This window comes from Astyanax mexicanus, chromosome 24, assembly GCF_023375975.1.
Source record: "Astyanax mexicanus isolate ESR-SI-001 chromosome 24, AstMex3_surface, whole genome shotgun sequence".
NCBI lineage: Eukaryota > Metazoa > Chordata > Actinopteri > Characiformes > Acestrorhamphidae > Astyanax > Astyanax mexicanus.
The window spans coordinates 30,988,542-31,016,245 of NC_064431.1; the positions used below are offsets into that span (position 1 = coordinate 30,988,542).

At 38.0% G+C, this 27,704-nt stretch overlaps 2 protein-coding genes and 1 long non-coding RNA gene across 4 annotated transcripts; 1 reads left to right on the forward strand and 2 right to left on the reverse strand.

The window, feature by feature from the left end:
• Nucleotides 1-1,552: 1,552 nt before the first annotated feature.
• LOC103031014 (myosin heavy chain, fast skeletal muscle-like) lies at nucleotides 1,553-12,050 on the reverse strand. Its single transcript, XM_022682538.2, has 40 exons — nucleotides 11,946-12,050; nucleotides 11,443-11,655; nucleotides 11,078-11,221; nucleotides 10,829-10,985; nucleotides 10,676-10,703; nucleotides 10,463-10,574; nucleotides 10,285-10,377; nucleotides 10,128-10,191; nucleotides 9,776-9,874; nucleotides 9,583-9,686; nucleotides 9,359-9,497; nucleotides 9,148-9,266; nucleotides 8,919-9,068; nucleotides 8,660-8,830; nucleotides 8,263-8,569; nucleotides 8,077-8,159; nucleotides 7,886-7,973; nucleotides 7,684-7,801; nucleotides 7,259-7,382; nucleotides 7,020-7,156; nucleotides 6,670-6,925; nucleotides 6,346-6,588; nucleotides 6,089-6,265; nucleotides 5,850-5,995; nucleotides 5,669-5,759; nucleotides 5,195-5,584; nucleotides 4,901-5,027; nucleotides 4,703-4,821; nucleotides 4,414-4,610; nucleotides 4,151-4,334; nucleotides 3,896-4,061; nucleotides 3,689-3,813; nucleotides 3,292-3,600; nucleotides 3,017-3,220; nucleotides 2,799-2,924; nucleotides 2,546-2,716; nucleotides 2,350-2,454; nucleotides 2,185-2,280; nucleotides 1,910-2,041; nucleotides 1,553-1,675 (listed from the first exon to the last, which is right to left on the reverse strand). The coding sequence occupies exons 2-40, from the start codon at nucleotides 11,641-11,643 to the stop codon at nucleotides 1,655-1,657; spliced, it is 5,823 nt and encodes a 1,940-aa protein (XP_022538259.1). The 5' UTR covers nucleotides 11,644-11,655; nucleotides 11,946-12,050; the 3' UTR covers nucleotides 1,553-1,654.
• On the reverse strand, nucleotides 1,553-26,609 carry LOC125787440 (myosin heavy chain, fast skeletal muscle-like). 2 transcript variants are annotated; one of them, XM_049471684.1, is made up of 40 exons: nucleotides 26,563-26,609; nucleotides 26,218-26,430; nucleotides 25,119-25,262; nucleotides 24,874-25,030; nucleotides 24,697-24,724; nucleotides 24,275-24,386; nucleotides 24,104-24,196; nucleotides 23,955-24,018; nucleotides 23,754-23,852; nucleotides 23,549-23,652; nucleotides 23,324-23,462; nucleotides 23,107-23,225; nucleotides 22,866-23,015; nucleotides 22,604-22,774; nucleotides 22,212-22,518; nucleotides 22,006-22,076; nucleotides 21,789-21,876; nucleotides 21,572-21,689; nucleotides 21,373-21,496; nucleotides 21,078-21,214; nucleotides 20,719-20,974; nucleotides 20,394-20,636; nucleotides 20,132-20,308; nucleotides 19,893-20,038; nucleotides 19,707-19,797; nucleotides 19,230-19,619; nucleotides 18,918-19,044; nucleotides 18,710-18,828; nucleotides 18,434-18,630; nucleotides 18,141-18,324; nucleotides 17,885-18,050; nucleotides 17,672-17,796; nucleotides 17,265-17,573; nucleotides 16,974-17,177; nucleotides 16,759-16,884; nucleotides 16,506-16,676; nucleotides 16,247-16,351; nucleotides 16,072-16,167; nucleotides 15,831-15,962; nucleotides 1,553-1,675 (listed from the first exon to the last, which is right to left on the reverse strand). In XM_049471684.1, exons 2-40 carry the CDS (start codon nucleotides 26,416-26,418, stop codon nucleotides 1,655-1,657), a joined length of 5,811 nt encoding a protein of 1,936 aa, XP_049327641.1. In that variant the 5' UTR covers nucleotides 26,419-26,430; nucleotides 26,563-26,609; the 3' UTR covers nucleotides 1,553-1,654. The 2 variants fall into 2 exon arrangements, with proteins under 2 accessions (XP_049327641.1, XP_049327642.1); XM_049471685.1 differs by lacking the exon at nucleotides 1,553-1,675 and adding an exon at nucleotides 15,512-15,633.
• LOC125787442 (uncharacterized) lies at nucleotides 4,146-18,310 on the forward strand. The gene is made up of 2 exons (XR_007429335.1): nucleotides 4,146-4,222; nucleotides 18,213-18,310. It is a non-coding gene; the product is annotated as an uncharacterized LOC125787442 (long non-coding RNA).
• Nucleotides 26,610-27,704: the final 1,095 nt, after the last annotated feature.

The following is a 27,704-nucleotide window of genomic DNA, read 5'->3' on the forward strand; positions in this document are numbered from 1 at the left end:
GACTTCCAGTGTGTTTTGTCCTAGCTCTGTTGAAGGTATTTTGGGACCTGGGATTATTTAAATGTTTATCCTGCTGATTCCCCACATCATGACCTTGAACTGCAGTTCCAGTTTATATTTTTCACTGTGGATTTACAGTCCCAGACCCCAGATTTCCTCTTGATTGTGATTCTTGATGTTTGTCCACCATGTGTAATAGTTAAAACAAGCAGTACTGCTGCATGTTAAACAGTTGCTGTAGCCTGATGATGCGAAGAAGATGTGCATACCTTTGAAAAAGCAGTTCAGTTCTCGTGAGGAGACACCAGCCATAAAGGCATCCTTAATGAAAATTGTGTTGAGATATTTTGGTAACAAACCAGCTTCTTGACTTTAATAGTCCTTACAGACATACAGTCATGGATAAAAGTGTTGGCACCCCTGAAATTATTTCTACCATAAAATGACCACAATTACACGTTTTGTTGTACACATTTTTTTAAATGATATAATTTTAAAATGGGTCGGATAAAATTAGCGACATACTCAAGTATATAATATTTGGTTGCACACCATTTGTAAAAATATCTGAAATCAGTCGCTTCCTATAACCATTAATAAGCATTTAACACCTCTCATCTGAAATCTTGGGCCACTCTTCTTTTGCAGACTGATCCAGATCTTTTATATTTAATATTCAGTGTTCAATATAATTTAGATCAGGACTTGCTGGCCACTTCAGAACTCACCAGTGCTTGGTTTCCATACATCTCTGGATGCTTTTTGAAGTATGTTTGGAGTCATTTTCCTGTTAGACAATGTGTTTGTATTGTACCAATACACACAAAAGAAATAATCACGTGTATAACAAAACAAAAATGAAATTTCAATAATTTTGTGGGAGAATACTTGATTTCTGGAAAGATTTTAGGTGTGCCAACACTTTAATCCAAAGACTGTAAAAGACACTAAGTAGACACTGACACAAACAATTTGAATAACCTTCTTGCTGTGTGTTTGGTTTTAAAGGAAAGTCAATGGCCGGTAATCTAGTGTTTTTAGAAATGGGGATCACCTGGAATTAGTTATGCATTCTGGTGTGAATGCATTTGTCTTCAGAGATCTACTTTATATGTTTAATCATTTAGGGATTTAAGGAGATTTTATTGTCATTTTACATCACATGTGGCACATAAGGTGGAACAAAATTGTATTACCACATTCCAGTGTACACCCAAAGAGCAATTGTTAAATTGGTAAACATATAAAGACAAAGTAAAAAATAGAATAAAAATAAAATAATAATAAAATAGATAATATGAATACACAAAATAGGGGGGGGGGGATATGTATTTCCAGATGTGCATTTGTCATTTGTCCTCTAATTGGAATGCTGACCCTACATGTCTGTTGTCAGAATTAAAAATCATGCATTGTTATTATGTACCTCGGTTTAGTGTTTTGGTGCTTTTACATTTTTGTGTCAATACCTCATATGTAAATATAGGTATTTTGACAATATAAGAAGTAGCAAAATAAAAAATAGCAATTGAAACAAAATAGAAACACTTCATTCAGTTTGATGCAGTTTTATTGAATTGAAATTATCCATGGACATTAAACAGAAATATATATTGTATAATTCCTTGTTAGTGTCCAGTATGATCTTCATTGTTTATTCTGCTGATTCCTTGCCCTAAAACATGAATACATTGTTAGTAAATAGTAAAAATTAACATTTTTTATTTTTCCTTTTATTTTTTAAATGTCTTGAAAATGGCAATAAGGTCTTAAAAGTACAATTTTACAGAATAGTCATATTTGCCACTAACTCATGTCTGTAAAAAAACTTCCACTATTTAAATACCTATTTATGTGTGTTCATTAAAAAAATCTAGGTTACATAATTTTTTTGCCTGAAATGTGTTACCTTTCCAGCATCACGGCTCTTGGCTCTCAGCTTGTTGACCTGGGACTCAGCGATGTCAGCACGCTCCTGAGCTTCCTCCATCTCATGCTGCACCTTCCTGTACCTGGACAGGTGAGTGTTGGCCTGCTCCTCCTGTTAGAATAGCAAACAGCATTCAACTCAGTGTTGTTTTAATGGGGTACACAATCTACATATGCATCTGCATCATCTGCGTAGACATTTATTCTAATTCTCTGTATTAATATGCAATACAGAATATTTAGTGGAACTCTTACAGCTTCCTCAGCCTGTCTCTTGTAGGCCTTCACTTTGAGCTGAAGTTTGTCCACCAGATCCTGCAGTCTAGTCACATTCTTCTTGTCTTCCTCAGTCTGCAAAAATAGTCTTTATTTAAGGATTTGCATGATCTAATTATTATATTTTTATAGGTAATTCTTTACCTGGTAGGTGAGTTCTTTCACTCTCCTTTCATATTTGCGAACTCCTTTAACAGCATCAGCACCACGTCTCTGCTCAGCTTCAACCTCAGTCTCCAGCTCACGCACCTGTAATACAATATTTGTTACATTCATGCTGATAAATAAAATACTTTCAATAAAATCACTTTATTATAACTGTATGAAAAGGCTGACCTACCCGAGACTCAAGTTTCTGAAGCTGCTTCTTTCCACCTTTCATGGCAAGATTCTCAGCCTCATCCAGACGATGCTGCAGATCTTTGACTGTAACCTCAAGGTTCTTCTTCATTCTCTCCAGGTGAGCACTGGTGTCCTGTTCTTTTTTCAGCTCCTCTGCCATCATAGCAGCCTAGAGAATGAGCCATGTAATGGGTTTAGCTTTGTTACTCTGAAGCACAAAGGGAGGAACAGCTATGTAGTTTAACACTCACGTCAGTAATAGCCTTCTTGGCCTTCTCTTCAGCATTTCTGGCCTCCTGAATTGTATCATCCACTTCACCTTGGACCTGCACCAGATCAGCCTCAAGCTTCTTCTTGGTGTTGATTAGACTGGTGTTCTTTTAAATAGGAAAACAAATAATCCTGTATTGGAAATATGTAAAAATAAAATGCCAATATAACAGCAAAAAGACAAGCTGGTAGAACTTACCTGAGAGTGCAGCAGTGCCACACGCTCACTGGCATCCACCAGCTCCTGTTCAGCCACTTTGCGGCCTCTCTCTGTCTGCTCCAGTGCAGATCTCAGCTCCTCAATCTCAGCCAGCATCAGGTTATTCCTGCGCTCCACCATGGCTACCTGCTCCTTCATGTCTTCCTGTCCTCTGACAGCCTCATCAAGGTGCAGTTGGGCGTCCTGACATGATTTACAGGTTAGTAAATGTTAAAAAGTTTATATGAAATTGCAGAAAAATATTTTTGTTTTACCTTGAGCTGTCCTTGGACGTTCCTAAGCTGTTTCTGGGATTCAGCAGCCTGGCGGTTTGCATGGCTCAGCTGAATCTCCATCTCATTGAGATCTCCCTCCATTTTCTTCTTAACTCTAAGGGCGTCATTTCTGCTCCTGACCTCAGAGTCCAGAGTGCTCTGCATGGACTCAATCACCCTCTGGCTGTTCCTCTTGATCTGCTCCATCTCCTCGTCCTTCTCAGCCAGCTTCCTGTCAATCTCACCCTTTACTTGGTTGAGTTCAAGCTGAATACGAAGAATCTTGGATTCCTCATGTTCAAGTGTGCCCTAGAGGGTTATGTTAAATAATGGTATCAATATTGATTGAGTTCAAATGTTCATGTTTATGTTCAAATTCATTTATATATAGTATTACCTCAGCTTCCTCAAGAGCAGTCTGGATTTCTGATTTCTCAGTCTCCACTGTCTTCTTTGCTTTCTCCAGCTCATGAATGGTCTTTCCAGTCTCACCGATCTGTTCAGTCAGATCAGATATCTCCTCTGCAGAAATAAGAATAGTATTTGTTTATTTGTTTTGATACTAATGTGTCAATGTGCTTGGGTTAATTACTGAGCAACATACGTTGAAGATTCTTGTTCTCTCTCTTGAGTGTCTCGAGCTGATCAAGAGCTTCTTCATATGAGTTCTTCATCTTAAAGAGTTCAGTGCTGAGAGAGCGAGCCTCTTTCTGAGCTCCTTCCAGTTCAGCCTGACCTTCCTCATACTTCTGCTTCCATTCTGCCAACACCTGAAAATATTGAGTAAAATCAAATGTCATTCTAATTGACCAGTTCATCAAGATTTTGCATATCAGTTCCAATGAATTAAGTCCTTTACCTTGTCAAAGTTCCTTTGCTTTTTGTCAAGGTTGGCAGCTAATGCATTGGCTCTCTCAACATCAATCATGAGGTCCTCTACTTCACCCTGCAGCCTCTGTTTGGTCTTCTCCAGAGAGGCACACTTGGAGTTCACAGCTTCAATAGATTCCTCAGCATCCTGTAGACGCTGGGCAAGCTTTTTCCTGAGGAAACCAATATGTGTATTGTTAAATATTTATGTAAAAGTGCCTTACATGTTTTTTATTGTTCAGGATTTCTTACTTGGACTCCTCAAGCTCCTCAGTGCGCTGAATAGCATCTGTCTCGTATTTGGCTCTCCACTGAGCCACCTCACTGTTAGCCTTAGACATTCCACGCTGAAGCTCTCCTTTGGCCTCCTGCTCCTCTTCAAACTGCTCTCTGAGCAGGTCACAGTCATGACGGGCTGACTGTACACCATGAGCCAGGGCGTTCTTTGCCTAACATTAAGTGTACAAAGTATTTCTTGTTGCTTGGGTGTAAAAGGTGGATTAAGTAATAATTGTTATAAAATGTTGTATTTTAGTAGTACCTTGACTTCCTCTTCAATTTGTCTCTTGAGTTCCTCAATCTGCTGTGTATAGGCTTGTTTTCCTCTGGTCAGTTGAGAAACAAGTGCCTCCTTCTCTTCCAGTTGGCGGCCAAATTCACCTAGAAATTTGTTTGGGAAACATTAAGCCTCAGTTTTCAAAGCAACATAAAAATTTAAACTTGCTTTGATTGTATTTACCATTCTCTGTCTGAAGTCGTGCTCTTTGTGCACTCATGTCGTTCAGTTGACGGACATGTTCATCACTTTTAGCTTTGAGTTCACTCAGCTGGTCCTCAAGCGTACGGCACAACTTCTCTAGATTTGCCTATAAATATATGAAATATGTACATTATAATGAAATATATTGAAATGAGGAGAGGCACTAGTATGTTGAGCTGATGAACATGTAGTTTAATTTAAAGGTCCTAAAAGTGTACTTTTTTAATAAAGAAAGGACTGGTAACTATAATAGTTTAGTTTTGTTCTTTGAACCTTTGCTTTAGCCACAGCCTCCATGTTACTAGACAGGTCATCTATCTCCATCTTATATTCACTCTTCTCTTTCTCCAGCTTCTGTTTGACCCTCTGAAGGTTATCAATCTGCTCTCCAAGCTCAGCAACACTGTCAGCTTGTTTCTTGCGGAGAGCAGCAGCTGTAGCTTCATGCTGCAGAGTAGATTCTTCTAAATCACGACGCAGCTTCTGAAACTCAGCCTCACGCTTCTTATTCATCTCAATCTGAGCAGCAGTGGCACCACCAGCCTCCTCCAGCCTCTCACTGATCTCTTCAAGTTCCCTGGAGAGATCAGCTCTCTGCTTCTCAACTTTAGCTCGAGCTGCACGCTCTGCCTCAATTTCCTCTTCCAGCTCCTCAATACGAGCCTGTAAGAAATGTTTTGATTATTTGATTTGTCTAAATTAGATGCGATTACTGATTGTGAATTTCAGCAGACATTAATTAATTACCTGGAGTTCTTTAATCTTCTTCTGAAGCTGAGCACCTAAAGACTGTTCATCTTCAATCTTACTTAGGAGCTGACTGACTTCAAAGTCTTTCCTGTTAAAAAAATAGAATTAACCATCTAATTTATATGCCTAATTTTGCTGGCTAATTCATTTTTCATCTGTAATTTATGGCATTGCATACTTCTTGATCTTCTCATCTGACTGCTGCTTGTCATTCTCCAGGTCCATTATGGACTCCTGGGCCAATTTCAAGTCACCCTCAAGCTTCCTCTTAGCTCTCTCCAGGTCCATGCGGAGTTTCTTCTCTTGCTCCAGTGAACCTTCAAGCTGTAATTTTAGATAACCATGGGCTGCATTTTAGACAATGCATTGTAACTGTACAATATTGCTATTAAAGATACTATTTTAATTAGAACCTACATCATCCACTTGTTGTTCAAGCTTTGTCTTGGCTTTGGTCAGAGTGTTGACTTTGTCTTCCTCTGCCTGGAGATCATCAAGAGTCTGCTGGTGTGCCTCTTGTAGTGATTTCTTCTCCTTGGTGAGTTTGGCAATGCTCTCATCCTGAGAGGCCATTTCCTCAGTCAGGTTCTTCACCTGTGTGAGAATAATTTTGAACACTTGTTACAAAAGTGTTATCACTGTCTCTATAAAATTATTATCTAGGTTTGCACAACCTTGTTCTCAGTGGCATGTTTCTCCTTCTCCACTTTAGCCAAGGTGAGCTCCAGATCATCAATATCCTTCTTCAGCTCAGAGCACTCATCCTCCAGTTTCCTCTTCTTGGCGGTCAGCTCAGCATTGATTTCCTCCTCATCCTCCAGTCTCTCGGTTGTCTCTTTGAGTTTGGCCTCAAGCTGGATCTTGCTCTTAATGAGTCCCTCACATCTTTCCTCAGCATCAGAGAGGTTCTCAGATTCCTGTAGAGAATAATGGTTTTATTTTAAGTGAACATTGTTCAAAATTCTTTCTAATTTCAAGACTTGACTTTAAATACTTACAGATGACACTTGCAGTTGCAGGTCATTTTTCTCCTGAAGGAGTGACACCATCTTCTCCTCAAGCTCTTTCTTCTTGGCCAGTGCTTTTGCCAGATCCTCCTTCATTTTATCAAAGTTCTCCTTCATAGCAGCCATTTCTTTCTCAGTCTCTGCACTCTTCAGCAGAGGTTTGATCTTGAAGTACAGCTTCATCCATGGCCAGTGTTTCACATTCATGAATGAGCGAATGTTGTATTGGATGCTGTAGATAGACTCTCTGGAATTCAAGATGATCAAGTTTAGCATGTAACTTTGTAACAATTTTAGGATTTTTAGTGTATTTGTAGCTGCTTGTTCTAAAATAAGTATACCTCCTCTCCATCATCTTGACAAACTCTCTCCTCATGAGGTAGCCACGGCACAGAGCTTGAGTCATTGTCACCAGGGATGCCAGCTTTTCATCTCGCATCTCCTCAAGTGTACCCAGCAGTCCAGCTTTGAAGAACACCTATTAAAAAGAAGGATTTTACATTTATTTATTAGAAATATTAGATAGACAGATTTCTATACATTAAAATAACTGTATTCATTTTAAAGCTGTATTATTTACTTTGGTGTGCCCAAACTTGTACTGTGTGTGGTCCACATCAATGGAGCCCAAGAGTTTCTCTGAGGCTTTCTTGTTGTCAATGAACTGTCCTTCTGGGATGACACTGGCATTCAATACTTTGTATCTGTATTAAAAAGAAGAATTATAAATATAATGTGATAAATATTAAATCTCTAATTTGAATATGTCAGTACACCTGAGTGTATAAGCAGGTTAGCGAGGTAGTGCTCTGGCACTTTTAAGTAATTTAGCTCTGAGGGAGTTTTTCCTTGCCATTGTCATTTTCTGTTGTGATATTTTGTCTAATTACTAGATTTTCAAAGAGCACTATATAAATATATTTCATTTGATATTTGCTGTCAGTATCGGTTTATGGGTGATTGTGTTTTTTTTTTAGCTTTAAATATTCAAATTAGGAAAATGACCTTTGTTTGAAGTCACCATAGAGGATTCTGCTGGGGAATCCCTTCCTGCAGATTCTGATACCCTCTAGCACACCATTACACCTCAGCTGGTGGATAACCAAGAAGTTCTCCATCAGACCTGGAGAGACAAGTGTATCTTTGCATGTATAGTATTGTAGGATGAAAGTTGAAAGTAAAAAAAATGATTATTTAGAATGCCTACCTGGAGTCTTGGACTCATTGGGAATCAAACAGCGCACAAAGTGAGGGTGAGTGCTCCTCAAGTTGGTCATCAGTTTTCCCAAGTTCTCCTGTGGAATTTTAAGGTACATTGCTTAACAAATGTACATTACTTACACATATTGTTTCTTCATTATTTTCTTTGTTTTCTACTAGACAGTATTTAAAGCTTACCCTGAACAAAGCAGATACCGTTTGGAAGGAACCTCCCTTTTTCTTGCCACCTTTCTTACCACCCCCACCTTTGCCACCAGCATCTACAGACAAAATCAGCACACCATTGTGATAGAATCTTCATACTGTGATAATTGATTATTAATATGTATACAAATGTAAGGTATTATGCTTGAATCACCTTACCATCAGCACCTGCATGGCTTGCATACAGCAGAGACAGCAGTTTGTTTGCTGACTTCTGGTACAGCTGCACAACAGAGTCATTCAGAGGGTCCTTGTTCTTGTCCAACCAGCCTGAAATGTTGTAGTCCACAGTGCCGGCGTAGTGCACCAGAGAGAAGTGGGCTTCTGCTTTACCCTTGGCAGGCTTGGGCTTCTGGAAAGCGTTACATTTGCCAAGATGCTGATCATACAGCTTGTTCTTGAAGGATGTGTCTGTTGCCTTGGGGAACATGCACTCCTCCTCCAGGATGGAGAAGATGCCCATTGGCTGTTGATAACAGATTTTGTTTAGTGACAAGTCGAATGTGAAAATATTAATGTTTCATTGTGGTGCTTGAATTGTACTTATGCTGCTTACCTTCTCAATAAGCTCAATGCAGGCAGCCAAGTCCATGCCAAAGTCAATGAACTCCCATTCAATTCCTTCTTTCTTGTACTCCTCTTGTTCCAGTACAAACATGTGGTGGTTGAAGAACTGTTGCAGTTTCTCATTTGTGAAGTTAATGCAGAGCTGCTCCAAGCTGTTGAACTAATACAGTATATCAATATATTAGGCATTTGCACAACTGGAAAAGCATGTTATTCTGAATTTGAGTAAGTTTCAAAATTACACTAACATCAAAGATTTCAAATCCAGCGATGTCCAGCACACCAATAAAGAACTGCCTTGGCTGTTTTGTGTCTAACATCTCATTGATGCGCACGACCATCCACAAGAACATTTTCTCATAGATAGACTTGCAGAGCGCCATGACGGAATTGTTCACCTGTAGAGGCCAACACTGTGGTTTGGTCCTTTTGGGAATTGTAAAACCTTTAGTTTTAAGTTAAATAGTAGCACATTACCTGAGGAACAGTTTGGCCTTTGGTCACAAACTCATTTCCGACCTTCACTCTGGGGTAGCATAGACATTTCAGCATGTCAGCGGAGTTCAGGCCCAAGAGGTAGGCGATTTTATCAGCCACTGAAGAAAATAAATGTATGGTGTTAATAATTAAAATCTCACATCTCCAGAACCTGCACTTTGTTTGTAGTGGGACGATTAATTATATTTACCCTCAGTGCCATCAGGCTCAGCCTGCTCCTCTCTCTGCTTCTGCTTGAACTTCATGTTGCCGTGATGCATCACAGCACCAGTCAGTTTGTAGATGTTGATTTTCTCATCAGCTGTGAAGCCCAGGATGTCAATAGCAGTCTGAATTTAGTGAAACAGAGTAGAAGGACCGTTGAGCATGAGACATATTTATTCTCTGTATGAAGTTTAGTGAAGATGTGCTTACATCTGTGGCGATGAACTCCTCCACATCATTGATACTCTTGACTGTGATTTCACCCTGGCTGATCATATGATAGTCATAGGGGTTGGTGGTGATGAGCAGTGCCTCTGTTTAAAAATGGAAAAAAAAAATAACTGTGCTGTATTAATTCTAGACTGAACAGATATTCTAGCAATTACACTTTTAGATCCCATACCAAGCAGCTCTGGTTTGTGTCCAGTCATGAGCTGGTAGAAGATGTGGTAGCTCCTCTCAGCAGACAGCTGGAAAGTGACTCTTGACTTTTCCAGCAGATCTGATGGTAAATTAGTTATATTTATTGAAATGCATCATTTGTGGACTGTTTTTACTTCCCACATTTCTACAATATATAACAATATTGGTTGTGTGTAGTATGTACTGTAGTTGAAGTTACCGTTGGCCATGTAATCATATGTATTCAGATATTTTAACAGTTATAGTCATGCATTTTCATATCTGTTAACTGAGAATGTATCCAATCCATCATTCACACAAGAGCATTTTACGATTCTCTTTGTCAAACTTACAAGTTTCAATATCAGCTGAGGCCAGTTTGCCTGTTTGTCCAAAATGAATTCTGATGAATTTACCCTGGAAAAGGAAATTGTTCCATTTAATTAAGTTATATCTTAGCTATTCTGTAGTTTTTTGTATTATTGATGAGCACCATTTATGTACACTTACAAAACGAGAGGAGTTGTCATTCCTGATGGTCTTGGCATTACCATAAGCCTCTAGAAGGGGGTTGGCTGCAATGATTTGGTCCTCCAGTGAACCCTAGAGGTGACAGCAGTTATTTTAGTTAGGTGTTCTCACACAAATGCTCATGATGCTTATGAAATCCTAAAGTCCTTGCAGTCACCTGCATTTTACCAGGTACTGGCTCTGCTTGCTTCTTCCCACTCACTGCAATTGTTGCAAAGTACTGGATGACACGTTTGGTGTTCACAGTTTTTCCTGCACCGGATTCTCCACTGAGGTTAGAAGAAGTGAGTTGATATAAATATTTTCACTTGAAATCTGTTTGTAACTTAAGGACTTTAATACTAAAAAACACTTTTTTTTCTATACTCACGTAATCAGGACAGACTGGTTCTCACGATCTGAAGGACAGAATGTGACACATTTTAACACATTTATTTTTACAGCTATGTGCACTGATCACAATCCTACCTTTTAACATAAATATAAATATATATTGTTCTTATTTTAGTAAAATGGACAGTACCTGTGAGCATAAACTGATAAGCGTTATCAGAGATGGAGAAGATGTGGGGTGGGGCTTCAATTCTCTTCTTGCCTCTGTATCCAGTTACAACGACTGCATCGTATACTGGGAGCCACTTGTAGGGGTTCACAGTGACGCAGAACAACCCTGAGTAGGTCTGAAAATGTGAACAGAAACATGTGCAGATCTTGATTATGGTGTAACTTCTCATTTATATAGTGTGATTCAATCACTTAGTGTTAAACTTACGTAGATCATCCAGGCTGCGTAACGCTCTTTGAGGTTATACAGCACACAGGGCTCGTTGAGGTGGGTCATCATGGCCATGTCCTCAATTTTGTCGAATTTGGGAGGATTCATGGGATAGATCTCATCCTCCTTGACTGTGAGGGTCTGCAAAGGTTGTAGTATTGTACAATAATAATCGTATCTTTTAGAAAAGCATTTAGTGTGATGCATATATTTAATGATAGTTAATGATAGCTCATTGACATGAATGTTACCCTTTTATTGGTCTGATCCCTGTCCCGATCATGTTTTTGTAAAGTTAAATAAGTTAACAAGGTTGCATAAATATATCAAGAATTTCTCAAACCCATTCCTCTGTCACTTACCTTTCCACACAGAGTTTCGACAGTGGCTTTACCACCCTCTTTACTCTTCAGTGTACCCTTCAGGTACATCTCAGCTGGCTCAGCAACGAAGAAGGCTGTTTTAGCATCAAATGGTTTGTTCTGAGCCTCAATCCTCTCCTTATCTGGCTTGCGGAGGTATATGGCCGCTGGGCCAAAACACTCCATTTCTCCATCCCCCATGATGGCGTTTTACTGTAAAGTTGATTAATTAATATGTTTGTCATACAAATTAAATAAAACATTGCAAACATTGTTTTGAAATTATTTCATTTAAGATGAATACATTTTAAAGTGGCTCTTATGCAGCTCATTAATGGGTTTAATTATGGCACTCATTTATGTGAACACTGTAAACAAAGCAAAACAAGATTTTGGCAGTCAGTGTTTACCTTAGCTGTACATGACATCATGAAGAAGCAAGTTATTATATTTTTGTAACTAGATAGGTTAGCTGTAACAGTGTGGAGGCTAATGCTTCTTACCTTTTTGTTCTCAAGTGCAGAATATGCCCGGCAGTTTGTTGATTCTGAAAGAAAAACAGTTGTAGCATGAAAACTAGGTAAACCTGAAATTAGATACAAAGTTAATGTCCAGGTAGAGCATTGCAACAACTTAAATACATCATATCAGAAATGAAGAGTAACACGTCCTGTCACCTCACCTATGCAGGGTTCCTGGGGTGGTCTCAGTGCTTGGGGGAGCCTCTTATATAGCGCATATAATGTTCACTCAGCAGAACTTTCAGACTAAGTTTGGTCATGGAATCATGCTTGATGTATTCCCTCCTTAATGGCAAAGATGACGACGTCCTCATGTATCATATTATACTTTCAAATAACAGTGTTGTATTGCAGGATCACCGCTGACAAAACAGTTTAGATCATTTTTCCCAAAAAGTTTAACGCTTTCTTTTATTTAGACAAAAGAATGTATGTTTGGTAACCTATTTTTTTATAAAATACCAACAATGAAAGATTTTAGTAAAATATGCAATTCTTCATTTCTTTACTTTCATCTTATATGTTATTGTGCTGTGTCTGATTACGTTCTCAAGTTTTTGTTATCTATTAGTTTTATTTTTAAGGTTGCAGGCTTTAAAGGATTCTAGGGTTACAAGAAGAGTCCTCTTTTTAATGGGGTTTGGCACTGAAGACATCCAAGTTAACATTTGGAGGAGCTGTGTGGTGTTACTGGTGTTCTATTACAGGTCAACCTTTTCATGCTGTAAATAAATATAGTGCCCCTCTTGTTCCATCCCTTATCTCTATAACCTAATAATAATATTGAAAGATTAATTTTGCTCTGTATTCTTATAATAACAAAAACAAACAATGACAAAGTTATTATGTTCTGTTTTAAAGCGTTCCTTATGACATATTTTAAATTTTGTAATACAAATGCAGAAAATACAAAATATCTAATTTAAGAGACCAGTAGCGCATGTTCTGAATTTTCTGTTTTATTCCAATTGATCCTTTAACCAAATAACTAGACCAAATGCTAAGGCTGTATACTGAGCAGACTGCTGCCTTTTTTGGTCAGCAGAGCCGATATGTTATAATAAAGACAATGATTTATTAGTAATTCAAAAATATATATCATTAATGTTTTCAAATGAAATATAATATGTCCTTGGCAGACCCTCACTATGCAGTGAAAGTTCAAAGGCTGTTGCTTGTGATGAACTGGAATCATAAACTGAAATTCTGAAATGCAATATCTCAGTTTAATAAGCCCTTTTGGAATGTATGCAGACATAGAAAGCCATGCTCTCAGGGGTTGAGAATTTTTGTCCTTTTAAAGCTAGTATAAAAAAGTTTAGCCTGACCCCCTAAGAGTTTCTCAGATGCTTGACAATCGCAGTCTCTCAAGTAAGTCTCATCATTGTAAACATGTTTGTGGACGTTTACTGAAATTACTTTTTTCTGTAGCTTCTGTAGTTTCGCGTCTTTTACATAATAGAAATTGTTACCTCACACTCCAATTTAATGTTTTATTGTGTAAATATTAATTTCTGGAACTGAAAGAGCTTTTCAAACTGATTAAATCTATTCCAGAATGAATTGTTAAAACAGTTAAAATAGTGTGTTTAAATTGATTGCTTTGTTAGATTTAATAATTCTTTTGCTTTTGTTTCACCCTTATGAATTTCCAGACATTTCATGAAACTGTTCAATTTTATTGCTACATGGTGTTTATTCTTGATTAAATGTCTTTTGTTGCTTACTAGAAGTGTTTCAATTCTTATTTGGGGGATTTTCTTATATATAAATTCTTTGGCTTCCAATTTAGTGAGATTTGTTGGCTGTCTCTCTTTTAATGTTATGCACAGATTGTTAGTAATGTTTAGGTTTTAAGACTGTAAAAGCAATAATAAAACCTTCAGGTTTGTGGATTTAAGGTGTGCTTAGGATCACTATTCTGCTATGGCAGTCATTATCTTTGCATCTTCGGCTTTTATATAGATGGTGATGTTTTTCTTCCAGAATTCCAGTTCTTCCCTCTAACAATAAAAGGCAATACCCTCTTATGACCAGTCCATTCCTGCAGAGATGTTTTAATAATACAAATTTTCTCCCTTTTCTTAACCTGATTAGTTCAAAGGACATGTTCCCAAAATGCCACTCCAGTGTCTTGCTTATTCTTCAATAAAGTCAGCCTTTGATTTTATTGGCCTTTTCTCGCAATCCGACAGAAAGTTTACTTTTTCATTGGCCCTGTTTTAATTGTTTAGAGTGCTAGGAAGCTTCTTAGAGGAGTTCATGGTTGTTGTTTATGAAGTATCAACAAAGCTTTGAAATTTCTCTCAACTACTTTTCTAACAATAACAATAGTTGTGAACTCTGTACAATAAAAAAACTATTACACAAATGTTCCTCGTGGTGTTGTAATGAATGTGTTATCTTTATTTTCATGACAATTAAAGGTCTTCTACTCAAATTCACAGAAAGCAGATTTTGAATGCCACTGTAGGTCAATATAGTCAAATTTAGTTTTTCATTTTTACATCTCTGTTCTGTCATAATTTGGTTTTCATCAGTAGTAGAGTTCTTTACGAACATGATTTACTTAATTAGATACGTAAATAATTAAGTAAATGGCAGTGGATTTAAAGACAAAGTATGCACCCTTACAGGCAGATGTTTATTTATGTGGGCTATTTGTGTATTTCTTTAAAACTAACAGGCTATGAAAAGATTGGTACATTGGTGAAATGAAACCTAACCTTGCTGTTGTTAAACAATTGTCTGCTTTTATTGAATGTTTTGTTAGAAATGCTGTTTAAGACTTGCTTCATACTGGCTGATAATACAATACATCATTACCATATATACATATATAAGAATGTGGGATGTTCCCAACTTCCAAAAGTATTGGGTGGAGCACCATCATTCCAGAGAACACCGCTCAAATACCCCACTGCTCAAAGCACTTTAACCCACACCTGCCATTAAGTATGGTGCCAATAGGCTTGTGTTTATCTATTCCAAAGTGTCCATTAAGTGTCCATTATATTGGGAATATTTCTTTAAAGATACAAAACACATGGTGTGTGCATCTGTCTAAGCAATGCATCTCTACATTTGTGTCAGCAATGCTGTGCAGCTATCTCTTTATTTTAGTCTTTTTTAGTCTCTGCATTTTTCCACACTTTCTCTCTCTTCTCTGTATTGCTCTATATGTCTCTCTCTTTCTTTCTCTCTCCCTCAGTTACTCTAGTTCTTTTCTGCCTCTTTCTCACCTTCTCTTTTTATTATCTACAGAAGTTTTTACAGTGCTGGTGTCAGTGATTGAAAGAGTTGTTAAAATTTGTAAGACCTTAAGCAGAAGTACTGAGCATTAGGACATGGTTTTCTGAATCGTTTAGCTTCTTTGAAATTTCAATTAATTCTATACTTCTGTACACATCCTTCTCTCTTTTTTAATATACATCTGCATTGTTGTCTCTTTCTAGTTTCTGTATGTGTCTACATGTATATTAACATAAAAATGCAAGTAAATCTAGATAAAAAACAAGTTAAATGTGTACATAAAAATGACATCAATACAACATTTGATGCAGGTTTATTTTTATACTGAGTTTGTGCATGGACATTGAACAAGACAAAGATATTGTATCATTGCTTGAAGTAGTTTGGTCTTGTAGTGTTATTCTGCTGCCTCCTTGCCCTAAAAGAAATGTACAAAATTAGTCATTCTAATTTATTTGCAAATATATTTTTTACATATCTTGATTGTAAAGAATCTGCATTGACATTTCAAAGTAAAACTGCTATATATATGCCAGTAAAAACTAAAAGCAGACTTTTTATATTTAACATATGTATTCATTTAAATGTATAGTTTTTTGACTAAGTACAATTTACCTTTCCAGCATCACGGCTCTTGGCTCTCAGCTTGTTGACCTGGGACTCAGCGATGTCAGCACGCTCCTGAGCTTCCTCCATCTCATGCTGCACCTTCCTGTACCTGGACAGGTGAGTGTTGGCCTGCTCCTCCTATGAAAGTGTGACAAAATAAGTTGTTAACAAAATGTGTTCTTGTGCTTTATTCAAATTCGCAAATATTCTAATGTGTACAAAACAGGTTACGTAGCGACACACTTACAGCTTCCTCAGCCTGTCTCTTGTAGGCCTTCACTTTGAGCTGTAGTTTGTCCACCAGATCCTGCAGTCTAGTCACATTCTTCTTGTCTTCTTCAGTCTGAAACAATTGTTATTATGATGTGTGGTCTAATTATTCTTACAGTTGTACTCTTTATGTTTCAGAGTTAATCCTGTACCTGGTAGGTGAGTTCCTTCACTCTCCTTTCGTATTTGCGAACTCCTTTAACAGCATCAGCACCACGTCTCTGCTCAGCTTCAACTTCAGTCTCCAGCTCACGCACCTAAAACAAATATGTATATATTTTAAAATATATTTTGGTTTATATGTTTGAAATAGATTTTGACAAAATCGATGATTCTTTATTTTATAACAATTATAACATACTGGTTAACATGCTGGCTGTCTGTTTCTACTGTATAAGGAATGTAGCTTACCCTGGACTCAAGTTTCTGAAGCTGCTTCTTTCCACCTTTCATTGCAAGGTTCTCAGCTTCATCCAGACGATGCTGCAGATCTTTAACTGTAACCTCAAGGTTCTTCTTCATTCTCTCCAGGTGAGCACTGGTGTCCTGTTCTTTTTTCAGCTCCTCTGCCATCATGGCAGCCTAGAGAATGAGCCATGTAATGGGTTCAGCATTGTTATTGTAAAGCACAAAGGGAGGAACAGCTATGTAGTTTAACACTCACGTCAGTAATAGCCTTCTTGGCCTTCTCTTCAGCATTTCTGGCCTCCTGGATTGTGTCATCTACTTCACCTTGGATCTGCACCAGATCAGCCTCAAGCTTCTTCTTGGTGTTGATTAGACTGGTATTCTGTTGTAAGGAACAACAATTAATTGGAGTTTTGTAAAAAAAAAAAAAGAGTAAATGGAACAGCAGACCTGGAACCTTGTAGAACTTACCTGAGAGTGCAGCAGTGCCACACGCTCACTGGCATCCACCAGCTCCTGTTCAGCCACTTTGCGGCCTCTTTCTGTCTGCTCCAGTGCAGATCTCAGCTCCTCAATCTCAGCCAGCATCAGGTTATTCCTGCGCTCCACCATGGCTACCTGCTCCTTCATGTCTTCATGTCCTCTGATAGCCTCATCAAGGTGCAGTTGAGCATCCTGAAGTGTAAGGAATAATTATTACAAGGTGTCCTAAACTACAAGCATGTTTTAAAATGTTATGTTAAAAAAACATTACAGGTATACCTTGAGCTGTCCTTGGACGTTCCTGAGCTGTTTCTGAGCTTCAGAAGCCTGGCGATTTGCATGGCTCAGCTGAATCTCCATCTCATTTAGATCTCCCTCCATTTTCTTCTTGACTCTGAGGGCATCATTTCTGCTCCTGACCTCAGAATCCAGAGTGCTCTGCATGGACTCAATCACCCTCTGGCTGTTCCTCTTGATCTGCTCCATCTCCTCGTCCTTCTCAGCCAGCTTCCTGTCAATCTCACTCTTTACCTGGTTGAGTTCAAGCTGAATACGAAGAATCTTGGATTCTTCATGTTCAAGTGTGCCCTGAAAGATTATGATTAATATTAAAACTTTGCTTGTCAGATGTTAATTAGATATAGATTCTACTTTTTAATTCTACTTTAATTTTTGTATATTGTTACCTCAGCTTCCTCAAGAGCAGTTTGGATTTCTGATTTCTCAGTCTCCACTGTCTTCTTTGCTTTCTCCAGCTCATGGATGGTCTTTCCAGTCTCACCGATCTGTTCAGTCAGGTCTGAGATCTCCTCTGCAAAAGTAATATAAATGTATTTCTTTTAATAAGCCTCTCTGTAAGTCTGTAAATCTATCTTGGTTAATCTCTTGGTTAATCTTACGCTGTAGATTCTTGTTCTCTCTCTTGAGGGTCTCCAGATGATCAAGAGCTTCTTCATATGAGTTCTTCATCTTAAAGAGTTCAGTGCTGAGAGAGCGAGCCTCTTTCTGTGCTCCTTCCAGTTCAGCTTGGCCTTCCTCAAACTTCTGCTTCCATTCTGCCAACACCTGGAAATTTGGCGTAAACCCAAAAGTCATTCTTATTTAACAGTTCTTTTCAAGATTTTCCATATCAGTTCCAACTAACAAGTCCTTTACCTTGTCAAAGTTCCTTTGCTTCTTGTCAAGGTTGGCAGCTAATGCATTGGCTCTCTCAACATCAATCATAAGGTCCTCCACTTCACCCTGCAGCCTCTGTTTGGTCTTCTCCAGAGAGGCACATTTGGAGTTCACAGCTTCAATAGATTCCTCAGCATCTTGTAGACGCTGGGCAAGTTTTTTCCTGAAAAGGCAAAATAATTTAAAGTTTTTATAATATCATCATATAATAGCTTTATTTAGTAAATTCTTTCAATGCATTTATTTTTTGTTACTATTTTAGGTTTGCTTACTTGGACTCCTCAAGCTCCTCGGTTCGCTGAATAGCATCTGTCTCATATTTGGTTCTCCACTGAGCCACCTCACTGTTAGCCTTAGACATTGAACGCTGAAGCTCAGCTTTGGCCTCCTGCTCCTCTTCAAACTGCTCTCTGAGCAGATCACAGTCATGACGAGCTGATTGAACACCATGAGCCAGGGCGTTCTTGGCCTAGAAGTAAGCATACATTGGTTAAAATCTCTTGCTCATGAGCTGTTGCTTCTGTAAAAAAAGGTAAATAAAATAATACCTTGACTTCCTCTTCAATTTGTCTCTTGAGTTCCTCAATCTGTTGTGTATAGGCTTGTTTTCCTCTGGTCAGCTGAGAAACAAGTGCCTCCTTCTCTTCCAGCTGGCGACCAAATTCACCTGAAAAATGATTTGGTTAAAGTTAGGTTTCAAATATCAATCAACCAAATATATTGTTACACCTTTTTACTTGTTTTGACTGTGTTTACCATTCTCAGTCTGAAGTCGTGCTCTTTGTGCGCTCATGTCGTTCAGTTGACGGACATGTTCATCATTTTTAGTTTTAAATTCACTCAACTGGTCCTCAAGTGTACGGCACAACTTCTCTAGATTTGCCTTGAAATAAATAAAATATATAAATTATAAAATAAATAAAAAAAATTCAAGTAAGAAGAGGCACTAGGATGTTGAGCTGAAAAACTAAAAAAAAACTTTTAAATCTATTTTTATATAAATAAAGGACTGTATAACTCTAGAATGTTTTAGTTCTGTTCTTTACTCTGATGTCAAAATAAACAAACCTTTGATTTGGCCACAGCCTCCATGTTACTGGACAGGTCATCTATCTCCATCTTATATTCACTCTTCTCTTTCTCCAGCTTCTGTTTGACCCTCTGAAGGTTGTCGATCTGTTCTCCAAGCTCAGCAACACTGTCAGCTTGTTTCTTGCGGAGAGCAGCAGCTGTAGCTTCATGCTGCAGAGTAGATTCTTCTAGATCACGACGCAGCTTCTGAAACTCAGCCTCACGCTTCTTATTCATCTCAATCTGAGCAGCAGTGGCACCACCAGCCTCCTCCAGCCTCTCACTGATCTCTTCAAGTTCCCTGGAGAGATCAGCTCTCTGCTTCTCAACTTTAGCTCGAGCTGCACGCTCAGCCTCAATTTCCTCTTCCAGCTCCTCAATACGAGCCTGAAAGAAACGTATATATTAGATAAATCTACTACTTCTTTAAATTTGATCAAATGTAAAATACATCCACAGAGACAGAGAAATTACCTGAAGCTCCTTAATCTTCTTCTGAAGCTGAGCACCCAAAGACTGTTCATCCTCAATCTTACTCAGAAGCTGACTGACTTCAAAGTCTTTCCTGTAATGAAACATGTAGAATCAACTATATAGTATATATTTAGTCTTATTTTGTTGACTAATGATTTTTTGTCTGTATTTTATTGCATTGCTTACTTCTTGATCTTCTCATCAGACTGCTGCTTGTCATTCTCCAGGTCCATTATGGACTCCTGGGCCAGTTTCAAGTCACCCTCAAGCTTCCTCTTAGCTCTCTCCAAGTCCATTCGGAGTTTCTTCTCTTGCTCCAATGAACCTTCAAGCTGTAATTTAAAGAAACCATGGGCTACATTTTACACAAAGCAACATACTTGTCAAGTATTACTGTTACAGATACTATTTTAATTAGAACCTACATCATCCACTTGTTGTTCAAGCTTTGTCTTGGCTTTGGTCAGAGTGTTGACTTTGTCTTCCTCTGCCTGAAGATCATCAAGAGTCTGCTGGTGTGCCTCTTGGAGTGCTTTCTTTTCCTTGGTGAGTTTGGCAATGCTCTCATCCTGAGCGGCCATTTCTTCAGTCAGGTTCTTCACCTGTGTGAACATTAAAAAACATTTAATAATTCTCACCTGGCAATAAAATAGGAATAACGCTGAGTTCACTGCAGCGTTTTCTAACCTTGTTCTCAGTGGCATGTTTCTCCTTCTCCACTTTAGCCAAGGTGAGCTCCAGATCATCAATATCCTTCTTCAGCTCAGAGCACTCATCCTCCAGTTTTCTCTTTTTGGCGGTCAGCTCAGCATTGATTTCCTCCTCATCTTCCAGCCTCTCGGTTGTCTCTTTGAGTTTGGCCTCAAGCTGGATCTTGCTCTTAATGAGCCCCTCACACCTTTCCTCAGCATCAGAGAGGTTCTCAGTTTCCTGTTAATTTTTAATGATATTTTACATATTGCATATAAATCAGCATCCACTGAAATTTTTCAACTTGACTTTAAATTCTTACAGATGCCACTTGCAGTTGCAGGTCATTTTTCTCCTGAAGAAGTGAAACCATCTTCTCCTCAAGCTCTTTCTTCTTGGCCAGTGCCTTTGTAAGGTCCTCCTTCATTTTTTCAAAGTTCTCCTTCATAGCAGCCATTTCTTTCTCAGTCTCTGCACTCTTCAGCAGAGGCTTGATCTTGAAGTACAGCTTCATCCATGGCCAGTGTTTCACATTCATGAATGAGCGGATGTTGTATTGGATGCTGTAGATGGACTCTCTAGGGTTGTGAATGTAGATTTCAGTTTGTCAGCATTTGTTTGTTAATAAGTTGAACACCCTTGTGATGTCACCCTCCTTTGTCAAACTAAGCATCAACATACCTCCTCTCCATCATCTTTACAAACTCCCTCCTCATAAGGAAGCCACGGCACAGAGCTTGAGTCATGGTCACCAGAGATGCTAATTTCTCATCTCGCATCTCCTCAAGGGTACCCAGCAGACCAGCTTTGAAAAACACCTGCCAACATATGATGTCTATTTTTTACACACTTTCACACGCTTACATTTTCAAATCTAAATACGTCTAGTGGGAGCAATGCTATCAAAAAACATATGTTGTATTTGCAAAACTGGCATTAAAAAGTTAATTTAGCTAGTATTAACATTATTACACACCTTGGTGTGCCCAAACTTGTACTGGGTGTGGTCCACATCAATGGAGCCCAAGAGTTTCTCTGAGGCTTTCTTGTTGTCAATGAATTGTCCCTCTGGGATCACACTGGCATTCAGTACTTTGTATCTGTATTAAAACATACATTTCAGCATAAGCATGAATTAAACATGTATTTTTAATTTATGTGACTAAGAAATTTACCTTTGCTTAAAGTCACCGTAGAGGATTCTGCTTGGGAATCCCTTTCTGCAGATTCTGATACCCTCCAGCACACCATTACACCTCAGCTGGTGGATAACCAAGAAGTTCTCCATCAGACCTGGAGGGATGAGAATTTTATATATTTTTTAATCTGTTGGAATAACAAATAAATAAATCCTTAATTTTTACAAAAAAATAAAGCATTAAAAGCATATACCTGGAGTTTTGGACTCATTTGGAATCAGGCACCGCACAAAGTGAGGATGAGTGCTTCTCAAGTTGGTCATTAGTTTTCCCAAGTTCTCCTGTTGAGTTTTACATACCCTTTGTCACTTATTTAATCATGTTAAACTTTATGCTAATTGGCACATTTTTGTTTTAGCAATTGCAGTTTTTTTAATGTACATTTATAATTTTTTTTTTTTCATTCTCACCCTGAACAGAGCAGACACTGTTTGGAAGGAACCACCCTTCTTCTTGCCTTTCTTGCCACCAGCACCAGCATCTACATCACACACATTCAAGGTTAGTTAGTCACAGTTCTGTTTGTTTCATTGTTCTTTTCTGATTATTAGTTGTGTGTAAATGTTGTACTATATAATTTAAATTCCATCTGTATGAGAGATTTTTATCACTTTACCATCAGCAGATGAATGGCTTGCATACAGGAAGGACAGCAGTTTATTTGCTGACTTCTGGTAAAGTTGCACAACAGAGTCGTTCAGGGGATCCTTGTTCTTGTCCAGCCAGCCAACAATGTTGTAGTCCACAGTGCCGGCGTAGTGTACCAGAGAGAAGTGGGCTTCTGCTTTACCCTTGGCAGGCTTTGGCTTCTGGAAAGCGTTACATTTGCCAAGATGCTGATCGTGCAGCTTGTTCTTGAAGGATGTGTCTGTTGCCTTGGGGAACATGCACTCCTCCTCCAGGATGGAGAAGATGCCCATTGGCTGTTGGTGACAGTGAAAGAGAGATTGCATTAGTGGTGAAACTATCACTGGTTTATTGAATCTTAGTAAGTTTATGTTAACTTACTTTTTCAATAAGCTCAATGCAGGCAGCCAAGTCCATCCCAAAGTCAATGAACTCCCAGTCAATTCCTTCTTTCTTGTACTCCTCTTGTTCCAGTACAAACATGTGGTGGTTGAAAAACTGTTGCAGTTTCTCATTTGTGAAGTTAATGCAGAGTTGCTCCAAGCTGTTGAACTACATATTAAAATATTAGACATATGCATCTTGAAAAAATAGATGTAATAGAATTTCATAAATTTGAACAATGAAATTAGTAAATATTTACATCAAAGATCTCAAATCCAGCGATGTCCAGCACACCAATGAAGAACTGCCTTGGCTGTTTTGTGTCCAACATCTCATTGATGCGCACGACCATCCACAAGAACATTTTCTCATAGACAGACTTGCAGAGAGCCATGACGGCGTTATTCACCTATAGAGATCAAAAGTATGGTTTGGTGCTCTGTTGATTGGTGAAACCTTTAAATCTTAATTTTATGGTGGGCTGCATAATAGGTCATTACCTGAGGAACAGTTTGGCCTTTGGTCACAAACTCATTTCCGACCTTCACTCTGGGGTAGCACAGAGCTTTCAGCATGTCAGCAGAGTTCAGGCCCAAGAGGTAGGCGATTTTATCAGCCACTGAAAATAAAATGAGTGAAAGTGTTATTCATTAGAGAGCAGCTCTCTGCAGTGCATAGGCTAGATCTTGTAGTCTTGCAAGACATATAAATATTTACCCTCAGTGCCATCAGGCTCAGCCTGCTCCTCTCTCTGCTTCTGCTTGAACTTCATGTTGCCGTGATGCACCACAGCACCAGTCAGTTTGTAGATGTTGATTTTCTCATCAGCAGTGAAGCCCAGGATGTCAATAGCAGTCTGAATTTAGTAAAACAGAGTGGAAGAATGAGGATGAGACACATTTTTAATAATATCTATATAAATTTCAGTGAAGTTGTGCTCACATCTGTGGCAATGAACTCCTCCACATCATTGATGCTCTTGACTGTGATTTCACCCTGGCTGATCATATGATAGTCATAGGGGTTGGTGGTGATAAGCAGTGCCTCTGTGTGGAAGAAAGATTAAGTCAATAATAAGTCAATCTTTTGATTGGTACATCCAATCTAAAACAAAACATGGTTGAAAGTAAACATTTAGATCCCATACCAAGCAGCTCTGGTTTGTGTCCAGTCATGAGCTGGTAGAAGATGTGGTAGCTCCTCTCAGCAGACAGCTGGAAAGTGACTCTTGACTTTTCCAGCAGATCTATTGACATATACATATGTTTAGTGCATGATATTAAACACCAAAATTAATTGGATAGTTCTTACCAAATTGTCTTATATATCAAAAGCATCTGACACTTACAGGTTTCAATATCAGCTGAGGCCAGTTTTCCAGTTTGCCCAAAGTGGATTCTGATAAATTTACCCTGGAAAAGAAAATGTTTTCTTTAATTCAGTTGTATTTTAATTATTCTGGATTTTGTTTTGAATTATTGATTTATGTTCACTTACAAAACGAGAGGAATTGTCATTCCTGATGGTTTTGGCATTACCATAAGCCTCCAGCAGTGGGTTAGCTGCAATGATTTGGTCCTCCAGTGAACCCTAGAGGTAACAGCAGATATTTTATTCAGGAGTTCTCACACAAATACACTGAGAATCCTGAAAGAGTGATTAATTTACCTGTATTTTTCCAGCAGCAGGCTCTGCTTTCTTCTGTCCAGCAACTGCAATTGTTGCAAAGTACTGGATGACACGTTTAGTGTTCACAGTCTTCCCTGCACCGGATTCTCCACTGGGTTTAAAAACAGATTAACACTGTTAAGTCTGAGTAGAAATGTTTGGATGTATAAGGTTTTAAAATGTTTTGTCTACAGTGCACTCCATCTAATATGTTGACATATAAATCCAGAGAGTGTGATGTAAAAATTGGTACAGTTCATGCTAAAAAACATTTGAACTTGTGGGCAAAAAAAATGCATTGGTGATATTGTGTGTATATATATATGCTTATATATTATGCTATAATGCTATAATATGCTATTATGCTATAATGCTTAATATATTGTAAAGGAACATATTTAGTGTTAAAATTCTGTACTTACGTAATCAGGACAGACTGGTTCTCACGATCTAAAAGAAAATATTGCAAAATATTTTCTAAGATTCTAGTGTCACAAACAGATCTGTGCAGTTTTTAATCAGACTGAATTCAATCCTCATGCTTTTTTAGTAATTATAAATATTGTTATAAATCCATTAAAATTTCAACAACGTAATACCTGTGAGCATGAACTGATAAGCGTTATCAGAGATGGAGAAGATGTGGGGTGGGGCTTCAATTCTTTTCTTGCCTCTGTATCCAGTTACAACAACTGCATCGTATACTGGGAGCCACTTGTAGGGGTTCACAGTGACGCAGAACAACCCTGAGTAGGTCTGAAGATGTGAACAGAACCGTTTCCAGAAGGTAAATATTTTTATTCATATTTAACAGTCTTATTCATTAATTCATTGTTAAACTTACGTAGATCATCCAGGCTGCGTAACGCTCTTTGAGGTTATACAGCACACAGGGCTCGTTGAGGTGGGTCATCATGGCCATGTCCTCAATTTTGTCGAATTTGGGAGGATTCATGGGATAGACATCATCCTCCTTGACTGTGAGGGTCTGGCAAATGACAGCAAGATTAGTATGTCACAGTAACATAAGATGTTCAGCACTTTCTCTGATGTGTGTGACACGTTAGATCAAATTGACTTTATAGAAATCATGTTAATATGGTAAGCCTTACACTCCTTTAATATGTTGCATGACAGAACATCAAAGAAGTATCAAAGACGTTTTCAAAAGCCTCTGCCTTTTTATATTTTATATTTTTCCTATTCTCTACAGATTACATTCAGCACAAAATAGTAAATGCTCAGTGTTTATTGCAACAACAGCAGCCTCTCATTGAATGTCACAAATACCAAGGATGTCATTGTTTTATTATAAGCACGGAATTAAGTCCAAGTAGCACTGATGACTGGCTATGGAGCTGTCAAATTCCCACTGTTGTACACTTAACACCAATGGGTGTTTGTGCGTCATTGTCTAGGTTTTTTGAGTTTTAAGACGTCCCATCTATCGTGGTAAATGTTTTATCAGTGCACTGTTGAGATTGTTCTTTTTGCTTGGGAATGTGACTTCCCAGAAACTTTAACCCATAGGCATTGACCTCAGAATATATATTTGAGCATCAGTCCCTGGCAAATTCTTTTAAAGCATCCCGGTTCCTTCCTTACTTCTTTGTTTGTTAATTGTTTTGTATGTGCTTTATCCCTCCTGTTCCTTAAATCCCTCCCATATGTTCTCCTTGTTATATGGAGGAGTAAACTTCTGTTGTATTAGAATTTAATAGATTTAATGTCCTGTTTTTTTTAAAATATATATAATATATTTATTCACTTACTTTGCCACACAGAGATTAAACAGTAGGAATATTATTTTCAAATAAGTGTTTAGTGTTATGCATATAAGAACTGCATTTTTGTAGTGGAGGGTTATTGAGGGTTCAGTATTTTAACATAGTTGCATAAATATATCCTCAAAAATGTCTCAGTACCACTCTTCTATCACGTACCTTTCCACACAGAGTGTCGACAGTAGCTTTACCACCCTCTTTACTCTTCAGTGTACCCTTCAGGTACATCTCAGCTGGCTCAGCAACGAAGACGGCTGTTTTAGCATCAAACGGTTTGTTCTGAGCCTCGATCCTCTCCCTTTCTGGCTTGCGGAGGTAGACCGCCGCCGGGCCAAAACACTCCATCTCTCCATCCCCCATGATGACCGTTTTCTGTAAAGTCATTTCATAATTTCATATTGAAAATTCTCTTTTACATACTTAATAAATATTAAACAAAACCTTAACTCAAGTTTTGGCTTGGGTTAGTCTTTAATAGGCTTGCATAGGCTTTATACACCTTACCTTTTTGTTCCCAAATACAGAGATCAGAAAAGACCTGACTGTAGATTCTGAAAGAAAAGAAAAACGTTTAAGAATTGACTATTATTACAAAAAAATCATATATATATTAGATAGATAATAACAATTCAAAACACATTTTTCTAGTCTTTGTTTAAATAGTAAAACAACAATATCCTCTTACATATGCAGGGTGCCTGGTGTAGATTCAGTGCGTGGAGGAGCCTCTTATATAGCCCCGTTAATGTACACTCAGCAGAAGTTTTAGGCTATGTTTGGTCATGGATTGTTGCTTGGTCTTTTTTTCTCCATGTACAGCAATGATGACAACAAGATCATGTATCTTATACTATGTAACACCTGTGTTCTATTGCAGGGTCATTGCAATACTTGACTTAAATTCCCTTTGCTTTTAAACAGAGCCCTATAGACAACAAGCATGATTCTTTGGGGAATTGGGCGTTTGAACAGTTAGACGTGGATTCAGTCAGATTAGAAACAATTCATTTGAAAAATATTTTCAGATATAATTAGGCTAAACATTAATAAAATACAAATTGCATAGTAAAAGCATATAAATGCTTAATTGAATTTATCTGAATGAGTAAGAGTAATTGTTTGCTATTGTATAGGACATGCTAAAAAAAGATCTATCTGTATTAGTTAGTTTCCTTTTTAAATGTGCATGCTTGGCAATTTTAAAGGTTACAAGGTTACAAGACCTCTTTTTAGTGGCTTTTGGCACTGAAGAAATCCTATGTCAAATTTGGAGAAGCTGTGTGATGTCACTGGTGTTCTGTTGCAAGGTCACTGCAACCTTTTCATGTTATAAAAAAAGAAATTGCCCATTTCATTCCAGCCATGCTCTTAACTTTTATTGCCTAGTAATCTGTCAATCCATCAGTGTTTAAGTCTTTTCCTTTCCCATGTGGTTTAGTGACATTTTTTATAGAACAGCATCAGCATGCATCTGTGCAACAATCTGTTCTTGTCAAACATGTTATCAACAGTGTGATCCGATTAAAAACAAGTGTTTTGAAATGAGTTTAAAATACAGTTCAGCCTTGTGTCATATTTGAGGTGTTCACAAAAACAGAATATGAGTAAGTTTAGAATTTGTACATTTTGATCTTTTAAATTTTGAC